The sequence below is a fragment of the Leptosomus discolor genome, chromosome 1 (genome assembly GCF_034619465.1).
Source record: "Leptosomus discolor isolate bLepDis1 chromosome 1, bLepDis1.hap2, whole genome shotgun sequence".
Classification (NCBI taxonomy): Eukaryota; Metazoa; Chordata; class Aves; order Leptosomiformes; family Leptosomidae; genus Leptosomus; species Leptosomus discolor.
The window spans coordinates 159592934-159616051 of record NC_141391.1 but is presented as its reverse complement, the minus strand read 5'-3'; the positions used below and the strand labels follow the sequence as shown (position 1 = coordinate 159616051).

The 23118-nt window shown below is 41.7% G+C and overlaps 2 protein-coding genes across 3 annotated transcripts in view; one reads left to right on the top strand and one right to left on the bottom strand.

Moving 5' to 3' along the window:
* SYN3 (synapsin III) overlaps nt 1-23118 on the top strand; it is a 179278-nt gene that overhangs the window by 59455 nt on the left and 96705 nt on the right. The window lies entirely within an intron of this gene.
* TIMP3 (TIMP metallopeptidase inhibitor 3) overlaps nt 1-23118 on the bottom strand; it is a 36752-nt gene that overhangs the window by 8429 nt on the left and 5205 nt on the right. Inside the window, exon 2 of the mRNA XM_086479608.1 lies at nt 1219-1301. Coding sequence (XP_086335734.1) covers nt 1219-1301 — 83 coding nt within the window. The remainder of the gene's footprint in view (nt 1-1218; nt 1302-23118) is intronic.

The window sequence follows — 23118 nt, the reverse complement described above, 5'->3', positions numbered from 1 at the left end:
AAAAATAAACAAATAAAAATTAAAAAAAAAAAAAAAGAGTGGCAGCATTGTCTCACTGTTGCCAACATAACCAGTTGCCTTTTTTTACAAATACAAGTTAATCAACAAATAGGTATTTCCTTTTGAAACTTAAGAAGAAATTTTTACGATTAAGGAAATTAGTAAGCCCAGCACCTCATGCCCTCTTATTCAAAGTGCAGTGCCAGGACCAGATTTGGCTACGTGTGCGGTTTTGCGACAGCTTATGAAACAGGCTTTGCATCTCCTCCTCCCAGCTTTCGTGCTTAGCTATAAACTGCCTTATAAAGAGAGTTACTGTTACGAGGCGGGCAAGTGACTGCTTTTTTTCTGAACTTTTACTTTGTCTAATATGTTTCAGATTTCTGCAGTCTCTGCCAAGCTTTTCCATTCCCCCCCCTTTTTTTTTTTTTAAAGACATAAACCAGTCTTATGACTGGAATGGCACAGCCAAGAAAAACAATCTGGGGCTGATTTTTAGCATTACATAACAAGGGGTCAGTTTAAGAAAAAAAAAAAAACTAAGTCCAAAGCAGCAGGTTGACTGCAGTTTGTGCAGCATAGAGCTCTGAAGAGGGGAACTAGAGAAACCAAGCAACTGGTGTAGGAGATCTACCTCTTTCCATCTCCAAATCAATACTTTACAGCTCTTTTGAGCTGATGATATTTGAAAGCTACAGTGTTTGGTTTAGCCTTATATAGAGACTTCACTATACCAGTTTCGTTTGCTCTGTACGTGGAAAAAAAATGCCATCATTCTTACTGGTGGTCACAAAGAATGCAAGGAAAGAAGATACGAAACTCTACTCTCCCAAGGCTGGAAGACCCCTACCACCACCACATCTTGAATTTAATAAGAGTGCTACATGGAAGAGCTTGCATTTCCACTGTCTAACACTATGTTGAACACAAACAGGACTCTAGCATGTGCAGAAGCCCATCTGGCATCTTTTACTACCAGAAATTTTAAAAATAAAGGAAGAATTCAGATATTCAGCACTATGTCAGGAATGACCTCTTCCTGCTCCTTTCGCCTCTCCAGGAAAGTTTCTACCAATTGCTGATTACCCTCCATTCTGGTTAACCAATACAAAAAGTCAAGGTGCTGTTACTCAAAGTATGCAAACTTTGTTTGTTATTACATGTTAATCATATTCATTATCATACCTACAAGCCTATGTGAAATGTCTGCAAACATACCTTCATCTGCTTGACTGTGTATCGCATCGTTCCAAATGGTCCATCTTTCATGAGCTTCTTCCCCACAACTTTAGCTCGTATCACTGTCATAAGAGAGGAAAAATACAAGTTATAAACAACTTTACACAACATTTAGGCTAGACCCTCCACTTCAAAAAAGCCACTTCGATAAACTATTCCATAAAAAACCCAAAACTCCAGACCAACCTTCCTCCCAATTTATTCTAAATCTCACACACAACAAAGGCATGTAAAATGGGATGCCAAAGCAAGTATTTATTTAGAGGAAAACCAGTTCTATGTGAAGAATAAGAACAAGCATATGTTGAAATCTCACTGAAATCTGCAAAGCAGAGTATAGCTGGGACCAAGACAGGTTAAACTCTTTGCACCAAGCTACTAGGAAAAAGTTCATACTTAATAGCTTAACTCCCAGCTTACGGAATGATCTTCAACAAGATACTACTTTTAAATTGTTCTTTGAGTGCCCAATGCAGCTTCTATTTCCCAATAACCACAACAATACAGTACAGCGCACTGGAATATCCCATATCTGGGGATTTCACTACAGCTGCCACCTTTCAGATACCACAAAACTCCCAAAAAAATGTCTCCCTTGAACAAATGGCTGGTGTGTAAAAACAGATTGTTCAGCAACCATCAAGCCCACAGCGAAAGCTGCCAGGCCAACCAGAAGACACGTGGAAGGCAAACTAAAGCTGACCCATCAGATCTTAGCTACACTGCACTTTGTTTCTTCATGGATACTAAGGGGCAACACGTGTGCACGTGTGCATGCAACATCCAGCCTGACATAGATACCTCCATTGAACTACAGATGCATCACAGCAATGTAACTGAGCCCACGCCATCATAGATAAGAATTCTGAGGTCCCTCAGATGGGTCTAGTGGGTAGTTTACAGTCAGTACTTAGGAGTTCTCCTACTCATCTTTTTGGGGCATTGACAAAAAAACCCTACTGTTCCATAGATTGTCTTTGAAAAAGTTCTGCAATCACCTACTCATCTCAATAGAACAGCAAAGCTTAGTGACAGGTGAGTCATTATTCAACAAAAGTTCACTCCCCTAGAACAACCATATCACATTATACAAGCACCAGAACTAGCTTAATTTTTACAAGGGCTGCAGAAAACGAAATTGAAGACGACCAATCCTGGGAAGAAGAAAATTCTGTACCACAAACACCACTCATACAAACTACAGGACAAAAAAAAAAAAAATAAATAAGGAACTCAAAATTCCATCAATCAAAAGAAACATCAAAACTACAATATAACAGTGCAAATCTTACCTAAAATCTTATTCATCAAGCTTCTCATTACAAGGGCTATGAAAATTATTCCAGTAGAATAATTCAAAGAATGCAACATACTCATAACACGATTGACAATATATAGTTACACATAAATCATCCAGAAACCCCTTTTTTGTTGAAGAGGAGATATCAGCTACTTCTGCATAAAGCTTGTATTGGTACACCATTGCAAACAACATACTTCTGCTGAATATACGGCCCAATGGTTCGGTTCCAGACTACTGAAATCCAGCAACTAAAACAGACCACATACATCATTTCCTCTAGCCTATGAAGGTCCTGATCATAACTCCCTGCACAGGACAGAGGTGCTGCTTTCACAGCAACCTTCCGCAGCATTTCACCTGTGTTTTGCTGAACGTATCATATTAACGCTTCACAGAAAACAATTCATTAAAAAGCAGGAAGGCATAGAAGGGAGACAAAGAGGTGGAGGTACTCCTTTACAAGCAGGAAAACCCAACGAGTTATTATTTGCATTACAGCACCATCTAAAAGCAGCAAGAAACTTCAGGGATCCATTTTGCCAGGTATACAGGATGTTAAACAAGCACCTTGTTGCTTCTTCACCTATTTAGGTTTCAAACTGCTGTAGAAGCCCACTAGAAGAAATGGCAAAAAGAGGAGGCTAAGTTTTTGTTCACTACCTAGATCAAATTAATTAGGCAAAAAGCTTGTCCCAGCTTTCTGAATAATCTGAAGAACAGATTTAAAGAAAGAGATAGGTCTGGTTATACACATCAGTTCCTGGAACTTGTTCCACAAGGATGGCGTGAAATGAAGACAAACTCACTCTGCTCTGATTTATATCCTATGCTTCAGCCAGACTTGTCAAATAAATTTTAAACTAGGTAAGACAGTCCTGCTGGCTTTGATTCAAAGGACCAACAAAACCTTCATTCATTGAGTGTAAAACTTCTTTTTTTTTTTTCCCCCAAAAAATTCTATTATCCAATGGCAGTAAAAGCCAGTACAATTTTATTAATTCTTCCATTTAAGTAGTTGTTCAGACTTGGATTTACTCTTCTTCAAAATTTAGTAGCTATATTGAAACATGTCCTTGAAAACTGCAAAATATCTTTAAAGAACTAGGTTCTTCCATTTGATGCCCCCAACCACCAGCGAAGCTACAAACCCCAGACTGCCTAAGGGTCAATGAGAAAGAACACAATTTCTTTAAGGCTTTGTGAATTCCAGGGCACTTCACTAATGCTGAAGTCTATAGCAAAGGGTGTCAAAAGTCTTATCTTCATCTATTGCATATCTGATACACTGAAATTGAAAAACCTGGTGTTTGCCCAACACATCTGAAATCAATAATGAAATCTTGTATCTTATTGACAATGATAAGAAAGATACTAAAAGGCAATATTGCAGAACGCTAGGGTTTCTAAAGCAGAACACAATTAGCATAAAACGTGACAGGCACATTCCCAACTGCTGACAAAATATCTAAAAACCTATTTTCCTCATGTGCTTCACTGCTAGCTTGGCAGCCCTTTAACTTCTAGTTAGAGTAGCACAGCCACTTCAGAAAGAAAACAGCTTTGATTTATGGACTTTCACCATAGGACCAAAGATTCAAAATGTGCATCTAGCACGCAACAGCATCCCATTTTCAACTAATGCTACCCTTGCAAGCAGGTAGAAGGATCTGTATTTTCATATTATTGTTCCCCAGTAAAGTTAGAGAAGAACAACCGTCCTAGCAAATTCACCTAGTAAAAGCAATGAAAATATGTAGTGTAGGCCATCACTTCAAGCCCTTTGTAATTGGGTCAAGCCCTCTGTATCTCAGAGAAGTTGCCTTTATCAAGCAGTAACTTTTCTAGGTAAGTTTCTTCCTTTACCAAAAAGCTAGAAATGAACAAAGAACCCACCCTGCCTCACTTTTCCCTTATTAAAGGAAAACTCAAGCTGTTAGCCAAGGGGCAGAGGATATTCCAACTTAAGTCTACCCTCTGTATTTTGTGAGGCTAAATTCCCACCCCTTGAGGATTAGATGCATCTGGGTAACTGGAGAGAAATGCTGGATGGACAGGACTGCTAAGAGGTTGCTCTTGCGTGTCCAGCTTCATCACCCTAAGCCTCCACACATGACAGACACTTGTAAATCTGCCCAGAACAGAGCTCCAAGCTGCAGATCTGCAGCCACGTGTTTCCCAGTTCCTGTCTTTGCTCCTTCAAACCACCGCTCGCCAGTTATACTGCTAGACCACACTTCACACCTGGTCAGAAGATAAAGAACATTGTTCCTAACTGAGTGGGGGCCATGTACACTTGCCAGAGAAATTTTTCATCCTCTGCAAATTATCAGAAATTTACAGTATTTCTGCTGCAAATTCACTCCATGTTATGTTAACAAAGTCAACTGTTTACTTCTGGAGACTCCTACCCATTGAGCAGAATGAGGTGAAAGGTGCTGTGACTGCTCCCCTGAACTCCTTCCTTCTCCCTGAAGCTCTATTACAGTCCTGCTATTACTGATGGGAAACTTTATCCCACACAAGTGGTCACCAAAATAGCTGCATATTTTTAAACCACAATTCCTTTGAAGTACTGCCTATGCAAATATTCTGAGATGAATGTTTCTCAGTACTTTGGGGTTTCAGGTCAGGTCACTTTGTGGGACTGGAGCAGTTGGCAAGGTCTCATGAGTGATTTGTAATTATTTATGAAAAGTTAAATTAGATGAGGATATAAATCTTGATAAGATAAGCATGGCAGCCATACCATGATTCAAAGAGGAAAAAACATATGCCCTGCCTCTCAACATAGGACATGATTTAAAAAAAAAAATGAGGGAGAGAACAGAGAGAAAGAAAACCAGATATTTAGTTGCTATTCTAAAAAAAAAAAAAAAAGAAAAAAAAAGAAAAGAACAACCTGCTTTTTTTGACGATGCAAGATATACATCTAACAATGTATCGCAAATGATTAATGTATTCATCTCTTTTCTCTTGCTTTTTTTTTTAATGTAAACTATCTTAGTACTTAGGAAGACAGATGGCTCAGATTTGCTACAGGACTCGTATAGTGCAAGCAGCTAATGGTTTGTATTTCACTGGCATCTCATGCATAGTGCAAACTGTTTGCGTGTGTATGTAGACACATAAATACACACAAAACCCACATCTTTTCAAAATGACACTGGATGAGGGCTTAAAGGCAAACAAATAAGAACGGGCATGGGAGAAAAATGCCCTATAAGCACTTTTATTTGCCCAAATGCACACATATCAAACTAAAGGACTGTTTATACCTTACTCTGTGGCAATTTTCTCAAGGATTCATAGGAAAAATTGGCCTAAGGGTAAGATATGAAGCAGAAGAGGACACTGGCTTTACAGCTGAGAGAGCAGAAGGCATCCTTTTCATGAGGCAAGGAGCAGACAAACAAGCCATGACCAATGTGAGGGAAGTGGACATGTGAGATTAAGACAAGCACTTGCCAAGCTGAGGAAACAACATGGTGAAAAGACTTGTAATTACAAAGTCGTTTCATCCAGGCACACATTAGCTACTACATGTGTAGCGGCTCTTTTTCCCAACTGAAAAGCAAAGGCATCAACTGTCTTGGTTCAATCCAGCCTGTGTCCTTTATGGGGGCCAGCCACTAGATGGTGGCACTATCACAAATCTCGCCTTCCGTTAACGAGAGGGCAGTGGTACATGCACAAGCTAACATCCCGAATCCCACCTGCATGCCCAGTTGCACCATGAGAACCAGATGCCTTCATGCAAGTGGGCTCGTTGTCATACTAGAGACCAGGATTTGCTCCAAACCCATTTCCCTTGTGACCAATTATCATGAAAGGCTCGGAAGAGTAACAAATGCTACATTTCTCATTATTGTTTCAAGGATTTATTTTATTGATGTGCAATATGAGTATTTTTAAGTGAGTGGTTTGGCTGAGATGCATGCTTACTGCATTTAAGTAAGTGAAGGACATGGAAGATTCATGTTGTTTACTAACGGAGACACAGGGGACAAGTTATTCTCCCAGCCCATTATTTGACATCCAAATAGCAGCAAAATAAAATATATAGGGAGCAGCAATGTGACCAGAAGGCTGAAGAAAGGCTCCTTCTATCCTGAGGCCACTGACTACACCAGCAAAAAAAATCCCCAGAACAGTGCTCTTGGAAATGCTGCCTTAATACTAGAGATGGATATGCCAAGGAGGATGGTTGCCATTTTTTTTTTTTTATTCATCCAAAGACTATACAAGGGCTCACTTCCAAGAGCAATTTAATGAGAACTTTTTACCAACTTCACTAGCAGCTCTCTCTTTCAGCCTGTCTCACAAAAACTCCTTACTGTGCTGGTACATGCTGGAGGGCTCACATCAACCGGGCTAAGGCAGCTGGTATGTTTAAGGCTCCTCAGCATACCTAGCACACTACTGAGGTATTAGTTTATTCTGGCATTTATGGGGGTGTCTCCTAGCCTGGTCAAGGCAGGATGGTTTCACACATAGATTTTCTAGCATTGGTGCTAATGGTGTTGTTAAAGACAGAACTGCTGTGTCTGTCTTGCTTACTCTCTCTCACGAGCTGCATTCCTTTTCCCACTTTCCTGGTTGATCTGTTAGCAATTATTACCCACACTCCTGGCCTCCCTAAAAACAGGGGACCGTAACTACAAGTGGACTGTGTCCTTTGGACTGGAAGTCTGGCACAGCTATATGCAGCCTCTTGGGAAGCTCTATTAAATCACCTGGTGGCTGGTAGGCTTGTTTAAGCAGCGAGTGGGTGGGGCCTGCTTTGTAAAAGGACAAGAAAGCAGCCTCTCACCCATCCCTCCACTTCCACAGCAAAGCAGAAAGGAGAGGGAAATGCTGATGACAGCAGGCGATTCATGAAGAGGGGGGAAAAAAAAAAAAAAAAACCCAAACAGATATAAGTCTCCAGTATCTTTGATGATTTGTCTGTACTGAAAGTCACCTCCTCCTACATAACCAAATAGAATTCTTTTATAAATTAGAGTATTGAATCTGAAGGCTTTTTGCAAAGCACAAGAAGGATGAAAAAATACAATAGAGAAGCTTCCTCTTGCCTCATTCCGTCATGACTGCCAGCCAAAGCCACAAGGGCAAAGCAAGCCTCCTTTGCTGTGTCTTGGAAGAAGCCAAATCCAGCTGTGGTGGTACACAGCATCACCAGAGAACCTCATCAAGAAAGCAAAAAAAGACACTGAAGTAAGAGGTTCAATGCTAGCTGCCTTCCTTTCGCACCTCTCACCAACAAACTAGCTGCCACTACTGACAGTCCAAATCTTGACCTCTTGCCTTTTCAAGGCACTCTGAGGAACACTGACTGAGAAAGAGCACCTTCTTGACATCAATTGCCTCCACCAGTCAGACAGTTGCCACAAATATCACGTTGGAAAGGACTTTAGTTTACTTCAGCAAGCGTGTAGGAACATTTTGACTATCAATAAAAGCCTAAATAAAAACAGGAAGGCAAGGTGCCCAGATACCTTTCCTTCCCATTTTCTAATCAGAACTATGACATTTACTCTTGGCCTGTTTTACAGATCCAAAAAATGTCCATGTCTGTAGCATAGTAAAGCTGCTTAAGGCCACCCAAAACAGTAGCAGGCAATTCAATGGCTTCACCCAGGCACAAGTTCTGTCTAAAACAACTGATCACAATTGCACTTGCTAAATATTACCCAGGTTCCCAGCCCTGCAGATTTCCTTGCCCCTGAAAGTTTGTTTGCACAACATGCTGTACTGCTTGATTTCCAACATCGCAAAATAAGGAGCGATACAACTCTTTCATACAAGACTATGATTGCACCAGACCTCCCATCACTTCAAAAAGTATAAACTGCTCTAGAAGGGCTTTATTTGGAAGAAAGTTAATCCTCCCAACAAGACCACAAATTAAAGATGCAAGGTTGCATAAAACAAGCAGAACTTGGTTTGCGCTTGACATTTCACCTGTAGCTTATTAACTGGATTCAATTTTTTTGATGGCAGAAGTAGTAAGCATTTTTCTCCCTCCCCATATGGTGCATCTCACCCTATGGAAGCCCACGGTCCCTTCAAAATACATCAGAATCAGACAGAAAGGAGAGCTCTCTGTTAGACAAGAAACTGCAAATTCTCTTCTAGACATTTCATTCAGGTTCCTATATGCAATTTGGTTGAAGAAGCTTCAGCTGCCCAGCACTGCCCCTGGAGCTAACTCCTGATGTTAGCTCCCATGCTTTCCCATCATATACGGATAGTCTGTTGGGTGGATGGAGGTAGACTGAAAAGAGGAGGAAGAAAGGAGGGATCTAAAATGCATTTATATCCATCTACAAGTAGAATCTTTCAGATCCATGTGTAGATGGTATGTTTCACACCAAGGGAAACTAGCTCCAGGAAATACCTTGTGATAAACACAGGGAAGCTAAAAGAAGGGGGAAAAAGGAAAAAAACAACGTCTGTTGGTATTAGCTATTACACCTACTAAACTCAGGGAAACCACGTAGGCCCAAGAGATTAGCTAGAACAGGCACAGAGTTGAGTCACAGGAGTTACACACATGGCTAAGTTAGTCTCACAGCTTGCATCAACAAAACATTCTAGGTTTGCTATGGATGTAAGCAGAGACACTGAAGATTAAATAATGAGCATGCCTACAGCTTTGAGAAACATCTGGTAAATTAAAAAGATAAACCAATGTCTTTCCTGCCAACTTGCCATTTCTCTGTCTCCTTTTTAGCAGGCTTTTTTTAGCTTTCTACCTAAATATTTTTTAACTAGTTACGAAAGCTGAATTCAGGCTAGAGGCAAAAGGCAGTAGGCAAGCATCAGAGCAAAGGAAGGAAAAGTGATGCAAGTAGAGGGAGGGGAAGGGAGTGCCTCATGAACAGAGCACAGTAGAGGGGCACCTTGCATCTCTCTCCAAGGGCTGTTTTCAGCAGAGTGCACTTTGCCTCATTTTGTGCCACTGACAACTGCCAAAGAAAGAACTGCTTTCAGCCAAGGCTAGCAGTGTTGGAAAGATGGTTGTCAAAACCAACACACAAAAGCACTTCCAAAGCCAGCTTACAACAGTGGATAAAATAACAAGCATATGACTCAAAGCCAGTCAGGCAATGCTCAGCTCAAACACCTTTTCCATTTTATTTTGGTCTGCGTAAGATTTGTGTAATAAGATTTAACTCAGTCCTCACTTCCAGATCAAGTACTTCTAGACACAGTACATACAGGACGAGGGGAAGCCAGGCTGAGACAGACAAGGCTCTGATTTCTCATAGCTCTTTGGAATAGTTCGAAGGAGCCACAGGTCTAAGCGTTCCACTCAGAGAATATGGCAGAGCTGAAGTGAGACCAATTAGGGGCAAATGGAAACCATATGCGATTTTAATGAAACAAGAAGCTGGTGCACATGACTTACTGCTGCAGGAGCATTTACTGCCTGAAAGGAATGTGCATCTGGCATTGATCGTTTCCCAACCCATCAAGTGAGCAGTAACATGGAAAGCAAATTGGAGCATATGGAGAGATGAATTGCCTAAAGAAGTACAGTTAGGGGAGCAGCCTCTTCAAGAAAACATGTCTTTTGCCTGTGATTTAGTGATTCAGTTGCAAGTGAGACTAATCTTCCATTTCCACAGATCATGATAATAAACTACGAGTGCTAGCGTGATTGAAATGGATCAAGTGGTATTTTAAAAGAACCTCCTACAATCACAGAAATCCCATTCTGACTCACGTAGGGCAAACTTTTACTTCCTTGAGGTCATGGGCACCACTTAAAGAATAAAGTACTGTTGATCCTCAGCAAGGGTAATATACAGTCCTCCCATGCGATGTCTGTTGCTGCAAGTATTCAAATGATGTTGCTTTTACATGTACACCAAAATGGGTGAGGAGATTTGAGGCTGAAAAGGCAGTGTAGACACACCCTTCTGTTCCTTTTTTTTTTTTTTTTGACTGCAAATTTCCCAGAAAGTTTCAGTTCTGCTGAGAAAGAAAAATCCTTAGCCTGAAAAGCTGTAGTTAAGTTGTTCTGTTGGGATATGGTCACTCCTTCTGCAAGCTATTGTGTTGCAGCTTGGTATCCGGTTCTCAGAACAAAACCAGTATCTTCACCAAGCAGCCAAGAGACTGCTCACATACATCACAAGAGGAAAGGGGGAAAGATGCTCGATCCAGCACTCAACCTACTTACAGTGAATGTCCAGGGCTTGAACCTGGTAGATGCTACTTGGCATTTCATCTAATAGTGAGACATCTGCAAAGCCAGATACATAAAACTGGCACGTCTTTGCTCCTTAGTGCCAGATTTCCTCTGCGGGATATCCAGAGTTAACAAGTATAATAAATTCACAACTGTATTTTTCAAGGAGGCAACAGAAAATTCTTGAGTCGAACCTGCCTATTAACCTGTCTTCCTTAACCCACTGTGCAATCCATGAACACACTGGGAGCTCACATCCAAATGGTCCAACAGGAGGAGGAGGAGGAGGAGGAAGGAGAGTCCTGCTAAAGAGAACATCTGAAAACAGTTTTCTTCTGCACATTAGAAACAGGGCAGCTCTGTCAGCCCATGTAAACCTTTCAAAACAGGGAGTATCAAAAGCCACAGGCCTGGACACTCCCTGCTTCAGCGACTTACTTCAGAGGACTCTCCTTGCTTCAGCACCTCGCCCAGCTGGGATGGGTGCCAGCATTCTGCAAGGAGGCTGCACTCCACTGATCACATGGTTTACACTAGATTTTGCACGTAGGAGCTAGAGAGGAAGAACTGTTTGGGAACATGTATAGATTTCAAGGGTACTGGGTGGCCCTGCAAATTCCTTCCTGCATTAGAAAACTTGCATTAAACTGATCGGCTAAGCAGCTGTCCACACCAAAGACATACACATATTTAACCAGGTCAGGCTTATATGTGCTGCTCTGCTGCTCCTATTTGCACTGGACCTGACAGGCCCTAGTATTAGGCCTGCCGTACCCTGGAATTAAACCTGCATTCAAACAATTTCTCCCGTGAGAAGCCAGTGCCTTTGCCCACCATTCTTGAGCCATTATAAATTGTTGAGAAGCTGACAGCCTCTGCAGACTGTTCACATACACTGGACGTATCCGTGACGCAGTTCTGAACCATAATGAACCATTAAGGAATTTACTAATTGCCCATTTTATTAATGTCTATAATGTAACCAGTCATTAACACTATGTAGCTGAGCTTAGCTACATGAAGAATTTTACCCTGGAGTCTGAGCAGCAGGTAAAGACTAAGGTGTAGCACACTGATCCTGATTCAGTGTTCATTAAAGCAAGTGGGAAAACATCCCTGAGTCCTGAATCAGCCTCACGTACCACAACTCCCAGTCAGACCACAGGTCAAGGTCAGGACAACATCAAGGCAAATCTCACACTAACCAATTTGCCCACCTACCCAGAACTTTCCAGGATCCTGTGTAGTGCCCTGTCATAACTGTGTTTCAAACTATTATCCTTCATTTTGGACTTTCAAAGGGATAAGGGCCAGAAAAACTCAGTGTTCATTTATTATGGGGTTAAAGTTAAAAAAAAAAAAAAAAAAAAAAAAAAGGACAGTGATTTGAGACATCTCAAGAAAGAGGTAATGAGATATTGTGGTTTAACCTGGCAGGCAGCTAAACACCACACAGCCACTCGCTCACTTCCCTCCCAGAGTGGAATGCGGGAAAGAATTTGGGGAGGGGGGGGGAAGTAAAGTTTGTGGGTTGAGATAAAGACAGTTTAATAGGACAGAAAAGGGAGGGAAAATAATACTAATAATTATGATAAAAGAATTAGAATATATAAAACAAGTGATGCACAATACAATTGCTCGCCACCCACCGGCCGACACCCAGACAGTTCCAAAGCAGCAGACCCCGGCCAGCTTTCCCCCTGATTTATATGCTGAGCATGATGTCATATGGCATGGAATATCCCTTTGGCCAGTTTGGGTGAGCTGTCCTGACTGTGTCTCCTCCCAATTTCTTGTACCCCCCCAGCCTGCTCGCCGGTGGGGTGCTGTGAGAAGCATAAAAGTCCTTGACTTTATATAAACACTGCTTAGCAACAACTAAAACGTCAGTGTGTTATCAGCATTATTCTCATCCTAAATCCAAAACACAGCATTATATCAGCTACTAGGAAGAAAATTAACTCTATCTCAGCTGAAACCAGGACATGAGAAGACAGGGAAGCCTAAGAACATCTATAAGCAAAAGCTCTTTACATGAGTAAGACAAATACTGCACATCGTACATCCTCCGGCTCTGAAGACACGGGATTTTCCCTGTGCAATGACACAGAGCGCTGACAGCAGGAAGGGCAGGCGGACACTAGGGTAGGCCAGTTACCCTTGTTCTTCAAACAATTTTCTCAGAAACTCCCTGACTGTCCTACTGACAGACTGGCCAAAGTTGTTTCATAGAAACTGCAGTGGACGAGAGAAACTATAACCATCTCATTCTTTTATTACCCAAACTGCCTTCATATAAACTTTTCATCAAAATTTCATGTTCATGAATAGCCCAACAGGCCACAACCAGAACAGATTTCCAGAAGTTGTGTGCCATTACACGGATGCTCATACTCATCCTGGTGCTCCCAATGAAATATTAATGGCATATGACTCTTAGCTAGACTTCTGTAAGCACAGAGAACACACTGCATGGTTAACAGTGCCTGTTTACCACCAATTGTTGACTTTTTTGCACAACACATATTTATACAAACCCAAGACTAACCCATACTGTTTTATTCCTAGTCATTATTGCTAGTTAGTGGGTTTTATATGGCAATTCTCAAGTCTGACCATGTGAACCTGAGGGTGATTTACTTAAAGTGAACCTACCAATCAGCTCATCTGTGCTACTGGAGTTTGAGAGCTTTGTAAAGTATTCTAACCAAAAACTTTTATAAAATTCCAATTTGGGGAAGGGAAGCCTGCATTCTGGTATCACTTCTTAAGTGTCCTTGTAACTTTTTACAAAATACACAAAAGGTCACAAGATACGGTTGGATAGTCATTTCACAGCTGCCCTGGCACAGTGATTGCTATTTCTGAATGCTCTAAGGCCCATTAACTGTTGGGAGGCAGAAGTTCTCTGGACACTGCACTGCTGAATGGTTACAGACAAGAGTAATCATTCCCAGGGTATACACCAAGCCTGACTGCTTCCTGCCTGTCTAGGTCTCCCGAGGCATTGCTGTAACAGAACTATTTTGGCAAAGTAATGAACCACCCTCCCGAGAGCCAGCTTTTCAGGGCTCCAGTTCAGCTCACACCTGGAACACAGGTGTAAGCACGTTTAAAGATTGACAGGGAGGGAACTGACAGAAACACAAGGGGAAATACCTCGTCTCAGTCCACTGGCAGCAGCACAACCACAAACTTGTTTGTTCATTAATGCAGCAAGCCCAAGGAGAACTGCCCATTGCCAAGGACTGGAGCAAGTGAATGGTATGTAGAATTGTGTTTTAAAGGGAATTCTTAGCATTCAGAAAAAGCTAACTATAAATCCCAGAGGAGTAATGAACTGGAATCTCTCCCAGCTTGAGAGGTAGCATGTAACCTGATCAAAATCAGCACTTCCAGAAGGAGAGGCTGTTACTGTTAAACCATCAGGGACAGGACTGGTACAAATGTTTCTGGAAATGCTTTTTCCTGTCAGGAAATGTGGTTTTACTTAAGTCACAAATTTCTGAGGAAAGCATCAACTTCAGCAAAATTGTTTTTCATTTTTCTTCTCAGAAAAACTGAGACCTATTTGCATCCTGAATCAGCATTTCTCTTCAACTGCACTTGAAGTCTGAATGTTGATGTGAAACGACACCTTCGTTCAAAACATTAGGTTAAGATGCATCAGAATCACTTTTCCCAGAAAATTCCATGCTGAAGACACTGATATTTTCATTTCCCCCTCACATTTCAGATTGAATAAGTTTCCACCATTTCAAAATTCTCTATGGAACAGAAATTCTGACCCTCTCCAGCAAGTTGCTGGACTCCCTTTTCACTGTATAAATCAGAGGTGACAACAAAGAGCTGTAATGACAGAAGCAAGAGTAAATTCCATTTCCCCCCTCATTTTTCAGAGGCAGCAAGTAAATTCATACCAATGAGAGCCGCAGGTGCTGCGAAACGGCTTAATTTCAAAAAGTAATCCATTATCCCCTATGATCTCAAAAAGCATCTAAACTAAAATAAGCATTCAACAGCAGAGATCAGTCCCTTAATTCACTGTGCCAATAAAAGCCCGTCAACACTGCAGACTGTGAATGAATGTAGACATACTAGAGCTATCTTTAAAAAATGACTTAGGATACAACACACACACTAATTTAACCAGTTCCTCAAGTAAAACATTGGCCTGCTGAGTGCTTGTACTTTGAGACTGCAGGCAAGTCAGCAAGTCAACTCTGACTCTCTTTTTGCTTTCTAGCCGTTTCCAACATTTTGAAGCAGTATTGTTTGATTGCAGGCTGCTTCCTGAAGCTGCTTCCTTCAACTGCCCGTTGAACCCAGCAGGAATATTTCCACAGATTTTAACTGGAGCGGGATCAGGCCCTAAACAAGTAGTGGTGGAATCCCCAGACTTAGGAACAACAGCTGTCTCTGCCTTTCCAAAAGAAAAGAGGGAAAGTTATTCCTGCAGCTGTTTTCCCCCAAGTGCCTTCACTCCAAACTGTAACAGGACTGGAGGGAAGGGGAGAAGGTGGAATTTTAATAACCCATTAAAAAGGAGTATGGGCCATTGCGCAGCAGCTCTTTCAGTTCCACTGAAGCAGGGTCACTGCTGCCAGGCTGAGACAGCCCTAAGGGCACGGGAAAAGTCGTCGTCTTGTTTTCACATCTCATTCACAGAATGGATAACGAGGGGGAGGGAGGGATCAGCTTTTGGGTTAATTAGCACCATGAACAGACAGCTGCATTGTCATTAAAAGTTCAAGAAGTCATCAGGGTCATCACTGAACTGCAAGATGTACACACACGCACACGAGGCACACGTCTAAGCCTGGATTTTTAGCAGCCTTGCTCGGCTCTGATTTTCCACTACCCCAAAGGAAACACTTTGAGTCAAGAACACTGAACTGTTGTAGCTCTGAGAAGACAGAAGCACAAAGGCACTCCCTCTGAATAGCAGTTGTTCATCCCCTTGGAACTGCTTAATTTCAAACTTAATATACCAACTAAGAATAGTTACATGGTTCTCCCTGAGAAAAAACAGAGGTGTGGCTTACTAACGTACAGTTTCATGTCCGCTTCTAATATTCTGTGGGATAAGCAGAACCACAGTTAACAAAACCAGGCTATCGGTGCATACCATTTCCTTCCACTGCTTCTTTTCACTAGCAAGGAAGCTGAGGAAGCGTAAGTGCATATTAGCAAATCCAGAAATGAGCATTTATGAATAATAACGAAAAGATAAAATGACAAGGACTGCTATTAATAAGGTTTGGAGCAGTGCTAGCCTCAGAGAGTCACAAGTTGGCTCAAAAACAAAACCAACAAATTATCCAACTATGCAAAGCAGCCAGAGAGTAAATTCTCATTGCCACAGTCTGCAGTAACATTTTCTAGTAAGGGATTTAGTGAAAACGCACCAAGACAAGTAAGGATTCCCCTGCCACCCTCCAAACAGGGCAGGGAAGAAATACAACCTTAAACAGTTGAAGCATTAGTGCTTCCACAGAAAGCAGACTGACATTGTCTGGTCCTGTCAGCTGTAGCTTTGCTGCCAATACATTCTAAAACCAAAATGGGGCTGAAACCACTATCATTATAGTCAAATCTCACCAAAACTTAGTTTTCCTTTTCTGGCTGAAAGGAGCACAGATCCTGCTTGCTCTTGCTATTAAATCGGCAGTCAAACATACAGCTAGCTTATGAGTGTATAGTTCCACTCAGTGCTTGGTCTTTGCCAAGGGAAATTACTCTGGGAACACAGAAACAAGATTTATTTATTTATTTTAACCATTATAGCTCTGTTGATTCCACTGTACACTGGTTGTCCACATTACTTAATTTCAGTATGTTTATGACAATACAGCTGCTGCAGAAACTCTAGCAAAGATGTTCTCATGAGGAAAAATAGAATAAAGAGGTATAGTCCAAAATTCAGTGGGGAAACAACATGCATCAGCTTTTTGGTTCTAATTGCCCAAGTTAAGATGTCTGCTGGGAGCTCTGATGGATTTCATTAGAGAAGGAAGTCCAAGTGGGCTAAGCAGCTCCTCTTAGAAAACTCCTCTGAATTCTTTCCCTCCCATTCAGGACTCTGGATGTTGGTTTTTGGTTTTGTTTTTTTTTAACAAAAACTGCCTTTTCCTTATTTTTCTGTGGTGTAACCTGGTGGTGCTGCCTCAAAGCACCACCAGAATATTTCAGTAACAACTTTGGTCAATCTTTCCTTCTTGGTCCACATATGTATTGAGGAACACAGGTTGGAAGGAACCCTGCCATGTGATGACCTTTTCATGGCTTGATGAACAAACATAGAGATTGCACAAAAACGTGAACCCCCAGGTCTGCAAAGACAACTATCGCCCTAGGATCCTGTTCTGTTTGCTCTCCTGTCCTTCTGTCAAAAAGGCAGCCTAGTCAGGATATGTGTAGGCAATGTTGTCAAATTCAGAAGAGAGGAGCTTTGAACAGCACAAAGGACAAAGTTTACGTCAATGGCGCAAGCTGCCACACTGCATAAAAGACAAACAGGAAAACAGTTTGTGAGACAGGAGGGAAAGAAAGACCCAGTGCTTTCCTCTACCCTACCTATTCCAACAGCCACTAATACTGGAGGAAATCGGTATGAGAGAAGGGCATTCAGAAACAAACATGAGATCTTGCACTGACAGGAAGGAACCTATTGGCTTGAAAACTTTCCGGTACTAGTGAAAGCTTTGTTTCCCATCCAGCCAAATATACAGGTGCTGTCTGCTTCTTCAATCTACACTATTTCTTCAACTAATTTAAACAAGGCATTGGAATAAAGGGCAGTATTCCCATTTTGCTTGCTGTTTTTACAAAAGCATCAGTCTGTTGGAAAGGACAAGCCTCCTTGGGATCAAGATGGCAGTACTACTCCAGCAGGCTCCTCCTAAATCACACGACACAGAGGGATGTAGGGTCTGTAACACAAGGATTTATTAGTGCTAGCCTGATAGTCCCATAATTATTTGGTGTCAGGAAAATCTTCAGAACAAAATACGAGTAAAGGCATTATTCCCATCCTGTTGGCCTTCCAGTCAAAAAGAAAAAGGGAGAAAAAAAAAAAAAAAAAGAGCAACCTAGAAGAACACACTGGAAAACTCCAGAGACAGCTGCAATTTAGAATGCATGTAGAAGGTAGATTAGACATTCATATTGATAACTGATAACAAAAATAGACTCCAGAGTTAAAGTAACAAATGCCTTTAAAGAGTTTTGGAAGGAACTTAAAACTGCAGGGTTTGAATCAATTTCTAACTACAAAGAATTAGGATGAGAGCCACAGAAGGGGGCTATGGGAAAATCAGACTATCCCACCATCAGACTTCTAGGAGGTATATTTTACCAGCATCGGAACTCCAGCCTAGCTGGATTATGCATACGACTATCACAGGTTCTGCGGCAGGGTGCTCATTCCAACATAAAGGTGTTAAAGGCAACATACTGATAAAGGTCATCTGCTATTTGCCACCATGTCGTCAAGCTTCTCTCCAAATTGATAATATTCCATTAAAACCTTCCTCTGACAATTTGAGGTCTCTTAAAGTGCCACCTAGGAGTTCTGTCTGATATTGGAGAATCCTCTATTTCTGGGCTCCTCTGTAAAGCTGTGAACTGTTACACAGTGGGGGAAAAGCAGGACAGCTGCTTAATTCTATTGAAAATATACTGCCTGTAGAGAAGATGGAAACAGACTTATTGAAGTCTCCTTTTTATCTTGATCCTCTAAGGAAATAACCAACTAAATCCTTAATCCCCCAACCCCTTGGGGAAGAAAAAAAAAAAAAAAAAGAAAAGAAAGAGGGGACAGGTGCTGCTCTTCATATTTAGAGAAGTGAAACAAAGGACTTAAGAACTCATCCTGCCCTTACCCCCAGCACAATCCTTTGCAGTACTGAGGCTCTTGCACAGGAACTGCTGCTTTTGTCTTCCCACGCTTCTCTAGGTTTGTGATTTTTGCCCTGCAGGATGCTAAGGGAGGGCCTTGTATTCTGTGGCTATTGAAGTACTGTACACGACAGCTACTTAAGTGCCCCAAGGGTCACTTTGCTGTTTTATTTCCTCTTGGGCTGATCCTCTTCCCCAATGCATTTAAGTATTCATTATTGCAAGCGCTATACTACTCCACGCAGTGTGGTCCCTCAACTAGTGTCTCCTGTTCTTTCTTAAACCCCTTTTTCCCACCCTCCCTTCTCCCACATACCAGAAATTTTTCAGCTTTTAGCTCTGTGACACATGTAGTATATTATTTATTGGAGGAAATTGTTTACTTAGAAACAGGCCCATGTATCCTAGTCCAGAGGTGAGCAGAATAAACAGGAAGACTGTTTCACTCTTAAAGGACTCCCTCCATTTTCCCAGCGAAATTTAGAACAGTGGACCCAGCAACCTCTCATTTCACAAGTTAAAGCAGAGGACCCAGCAATCAAGCACTTCACAAGAGCTGCTCTAAAGGCTGTATCATACTGTCACCTCAATCCCCTTTAATCTGCAACATGCATTTCTCTAGACCTATGAAAGGAAGGTGGGATATTTATAGCAGTGTAAGAACAGGCAGGAAGTAGGAAACTGGGGCGGGTGTTTGGAAAGGGTATAAAGGGCTCGGAACAGTGGGGCCAGCCTGGAACTCCTTCCCCCGAAAGAACGCGAAGCTGAAGAAGTGTCTGGGGAATAGCTGGTTTTCTACAGATATCCTCTGGCTCTCTCCCCCTCTACCTGTTGCCTTTCTAACACTAGCCGTTTCCTGTCTTTCAAAGTCAAGTGGAAGTTTTCCATTCTGTGGTTTTCCTATCTTGGTACAAGCAAGTACGTTTTTTCCCTTATATTTTAACTGTTTGGAGACCAACACCAAAACCTGCTCACTAGTGGGAGAGCTTCCCATTTACAGCTGATCCAATAAATATAAGAGGGCTGATTAAACATCAGAAGAGCGAGACCTTTGCTTGTTCATGTATTCACTGAGCATGAGAGATTGAACTTCTTGTCTGAACAAATGCTCCAGTGCTCTTCTATAGAAAATTAACAGACTACCATAATGCCAGCAGGCCACCCTGCAGGCTGCACTGCAGTTAACGCCCAACACTGAGGGAAACATGGAGAAGAGGAAACAGATGTTGAAGTCCCCATACTGTAATTACAATACAGCATGAGGGAGTTAAAAGTCATATCTTTCACTCTAGGCCAGCAGGAGCTTGGGTCATTTTGAACATGGCTTTGTGGAATAGAAGTACTCCTGTTTCCTATGTGCTGTTGTGGGATTTATTTTTTTTAATGAACCACCAGGGAGCAACAAGTAATAATGTGTTACCTTCATGCTGTTGCACCTGGTGTAGCCATTACTATCTGTACAAGCATTGTCCAAATTTGGTACAATTTGTATCTGCTTTGCTGAAGTTCCAGTGATCATGCAGGCCAGCAGAAACCTAGGCCTTTTCATGTCAAAGTCAAGGAATTAAGAAGGGAAAAATCTACAGGGTCTCTTTTTCATCCTTGGGCCCTTTCTCATACCTTTCTTTACCTCCACAATAAACTAGACCTAAGCTCTTAAGAACCAGCAGGATTACAATGCTGTGACACTTCAACAACAAATGGGTAACGACGGAAGATTGTTGATTTTTTTTATTAGAGTGTGTATTTTTGTCCAAAATCAATAACAAATGGGTGTTGAACAACGATGGCTCTCCTGTTTGTACACTCTCCTTTTATCTCCTGGCTGCAGTGGGTCAGGTTACTACACCATGTATATCAAAAATACCTTTAGACAACATTTTAAATCTGGCTTAATTTCATTTGCTTCTCCTGCTGCTCAACCTACATCACTTTCCAGCTAAGCTGCATTGTCCTTATAACTCATCTGGTAAAAATAAAAGGAGCCCAAGCCCTGCATACACACCCATGCAACTTGCCCTTCTCGAAGGGCTATTCGAAGGAACTTCTCATTTACCTGAATGGAGGAAGGCAACAGCTTGGCTGGGGTCCAGACAGAGTAAAGTGCATGTGCTCTGTCCACAGCCAGTCCACCCAGACAGGTTTTTTCAAAGTCTAAGCCTTGATCGACAATCAGAAACAAACATGCTACAGGCTGTTAGAGATCAATCAGTAGAGCATTGGATTGGTTTATGTGGGTTCTTCTGCTTATGTGAAGCCACAGCACCCATTCACTCTCCTGGATGGATTAGATCCACCTTGGGCACGTGCCACAGTTTCAGATGGAGTGGTCTATCATGTGCCACAGCTAATGATTCTTCTTAGCTTGCCCAGCCTATATCTAGTTCTTCATTAATATTTCCATAAGAATCTCTCCCTTCTCCAGTAATCCTTCTCTCCTTCTTATACTCTGAGACTAGTCTTTGAAGAAGGGCCTTTGCCACTCCTACAGCTCCTAAATACCTTCTCCTGTTACAAGTTTCCCATTAAGCCTATTGCTGTGATCATCCTCTTCCCCCACCTGTAATAAAGACAGAAGTTTTCAGAGCTGAGCCCACTGACACAGACCACTAGTTCCCCACTAGCACAACCCAAGACCTTATCCCTGAGTTAACAATGGCCTCCCTGACATTCTCTCCAAGCACTGCTCTCTGCTGATTCCTGGCACATTTCAGTCCCAGGAGGAACACCCCAAATCACCTCCTTTCTTCCTAAAATAAAAATGAGATTCTACATCTCAGGCAAACCATAGCTGATATTTGATGAGGTCTGATGTTATTTTTTGCATATGCGTGTGTCTGCTATTTAACTTGAGTTTTATTGTCTGTATACTGTTTCTAAGGGCTGAAATTGCCCTTTGGAAAAGGTCCTATATAAACACTAGCAGGAATCTGGACTATTCTTAGTCAACATTTATTTTACCAGCACGCAACTCAAGAGACTTCTAGCTTGTTTCCAAAAGACTCACAGAATCTTTTCTAGCTGACAGCAACTTTGAATAAATAAAATAATCAGGGTTGTGTAAAACTGCTTGCATTTTTATGTTATTAGACACTGTCAGTTAATGCACAAAGTCTTCACTCTGGTCACTCAAGGGAACTACTTCCCGTTACAGTAGAAGGTTTTTAAAACTTTTTTTCTTTTTAACAATAGCTTTAAGCTCTCTAGTGTTTGTAACGTTCCTCTTAGAAACCTGAAACCATCAGGTCAAATACAACTCTGATACAAGATGGTGAAATACTGCTAAGACCAGTGGCATTGCACCTGCTTTACACAAGTTATGAGGCTGGTCCAGTATTTGCTTTCCATATTGATAACTGGGACAGATTTTAGATCTAGGGTAAGAGGCTGTAAATCCATTTAACCTACCTTGGTCTCATTTACCTCAGGCCCAGCACCAGCCCAATACTTTCAAATAGCAGAAATTTGAAATTCACTGGTTAACAGTTCTTTTCTCAAGTTATTCCAAAGCAAATCCAGTTTAATCCTAGTTTTAAATAAGGACCTAGCCCACCATGGGCAAATATCACTGGTAGCAGAGTCACCGATGGGCAGAGCACTGATAGTTTTTGCATGCTGTTTCAGGTATCTGCTCTAGAGGTAGAGCTCTGGGCTTTATTAAAGCCCCAGCAGTGTGTCTCCCTCCTCTGTGCCTCAAGTACTTGTACACAGAGGGTTGACCCTCAGCTCTGCTATTTGCAACAAGTGCCACAAAGCTGAGGAAAAGTTAAGACAGTCTTGCAGCAGTTCCAAATGTAGTCAGCTGCTCTGATCAACCTTGTCTCTGAGAAGTCTATGCAAGTCGAATTTAGCTTAAAGAGCAGTAACAGTCCAATGAAGTTACACCAGTAAAATGTGAAGTGTCACATGTGGAGGTTCTTCAGAGTTTTAGATGAGCTACAGTAGGCCTTTAAGAGCACCACATGGTATTGAGATCATATGTCTTTTTCCTCACAGCTCCAGACAACATTGTTACATCAAAAAACTGAGTTTTCATCCTAATAGGTTTATCATCCAGTTAAGGCCAATGTGACTCACTGAGTGCTTCTACTAAAGATTCTTGGTCCCACCCACCATGACTGTACTCATGCATAATCCCACTGACAGAGATCCATTTCATCAGATGCCAATCCAGTTGCTATAACTAAGAGACTCTGAAAGAGCAGGACTAAGTGTATCTATTGGCTTAGAAAACGTGAAGTCCACTGCTGAAGCTGAGAATGAACGTGTCACCTTGTGCCACTTCTCCTATGGTCAAACAACCAAAGCTGCTCATCCTGAAAAAGACATGAAAAAAGCAGGCCCTTCCCAACCCCAGATGGAAACGTCTGCTAAGCTAAAAAATGCTAGTACTGCATAAGGCTGTACATAACTATGCTCCTACCAGCCCACTTCTTCCCAGAAATATTAGAGGAGCAATTGGCAGGTGAAGAGTTCTCAA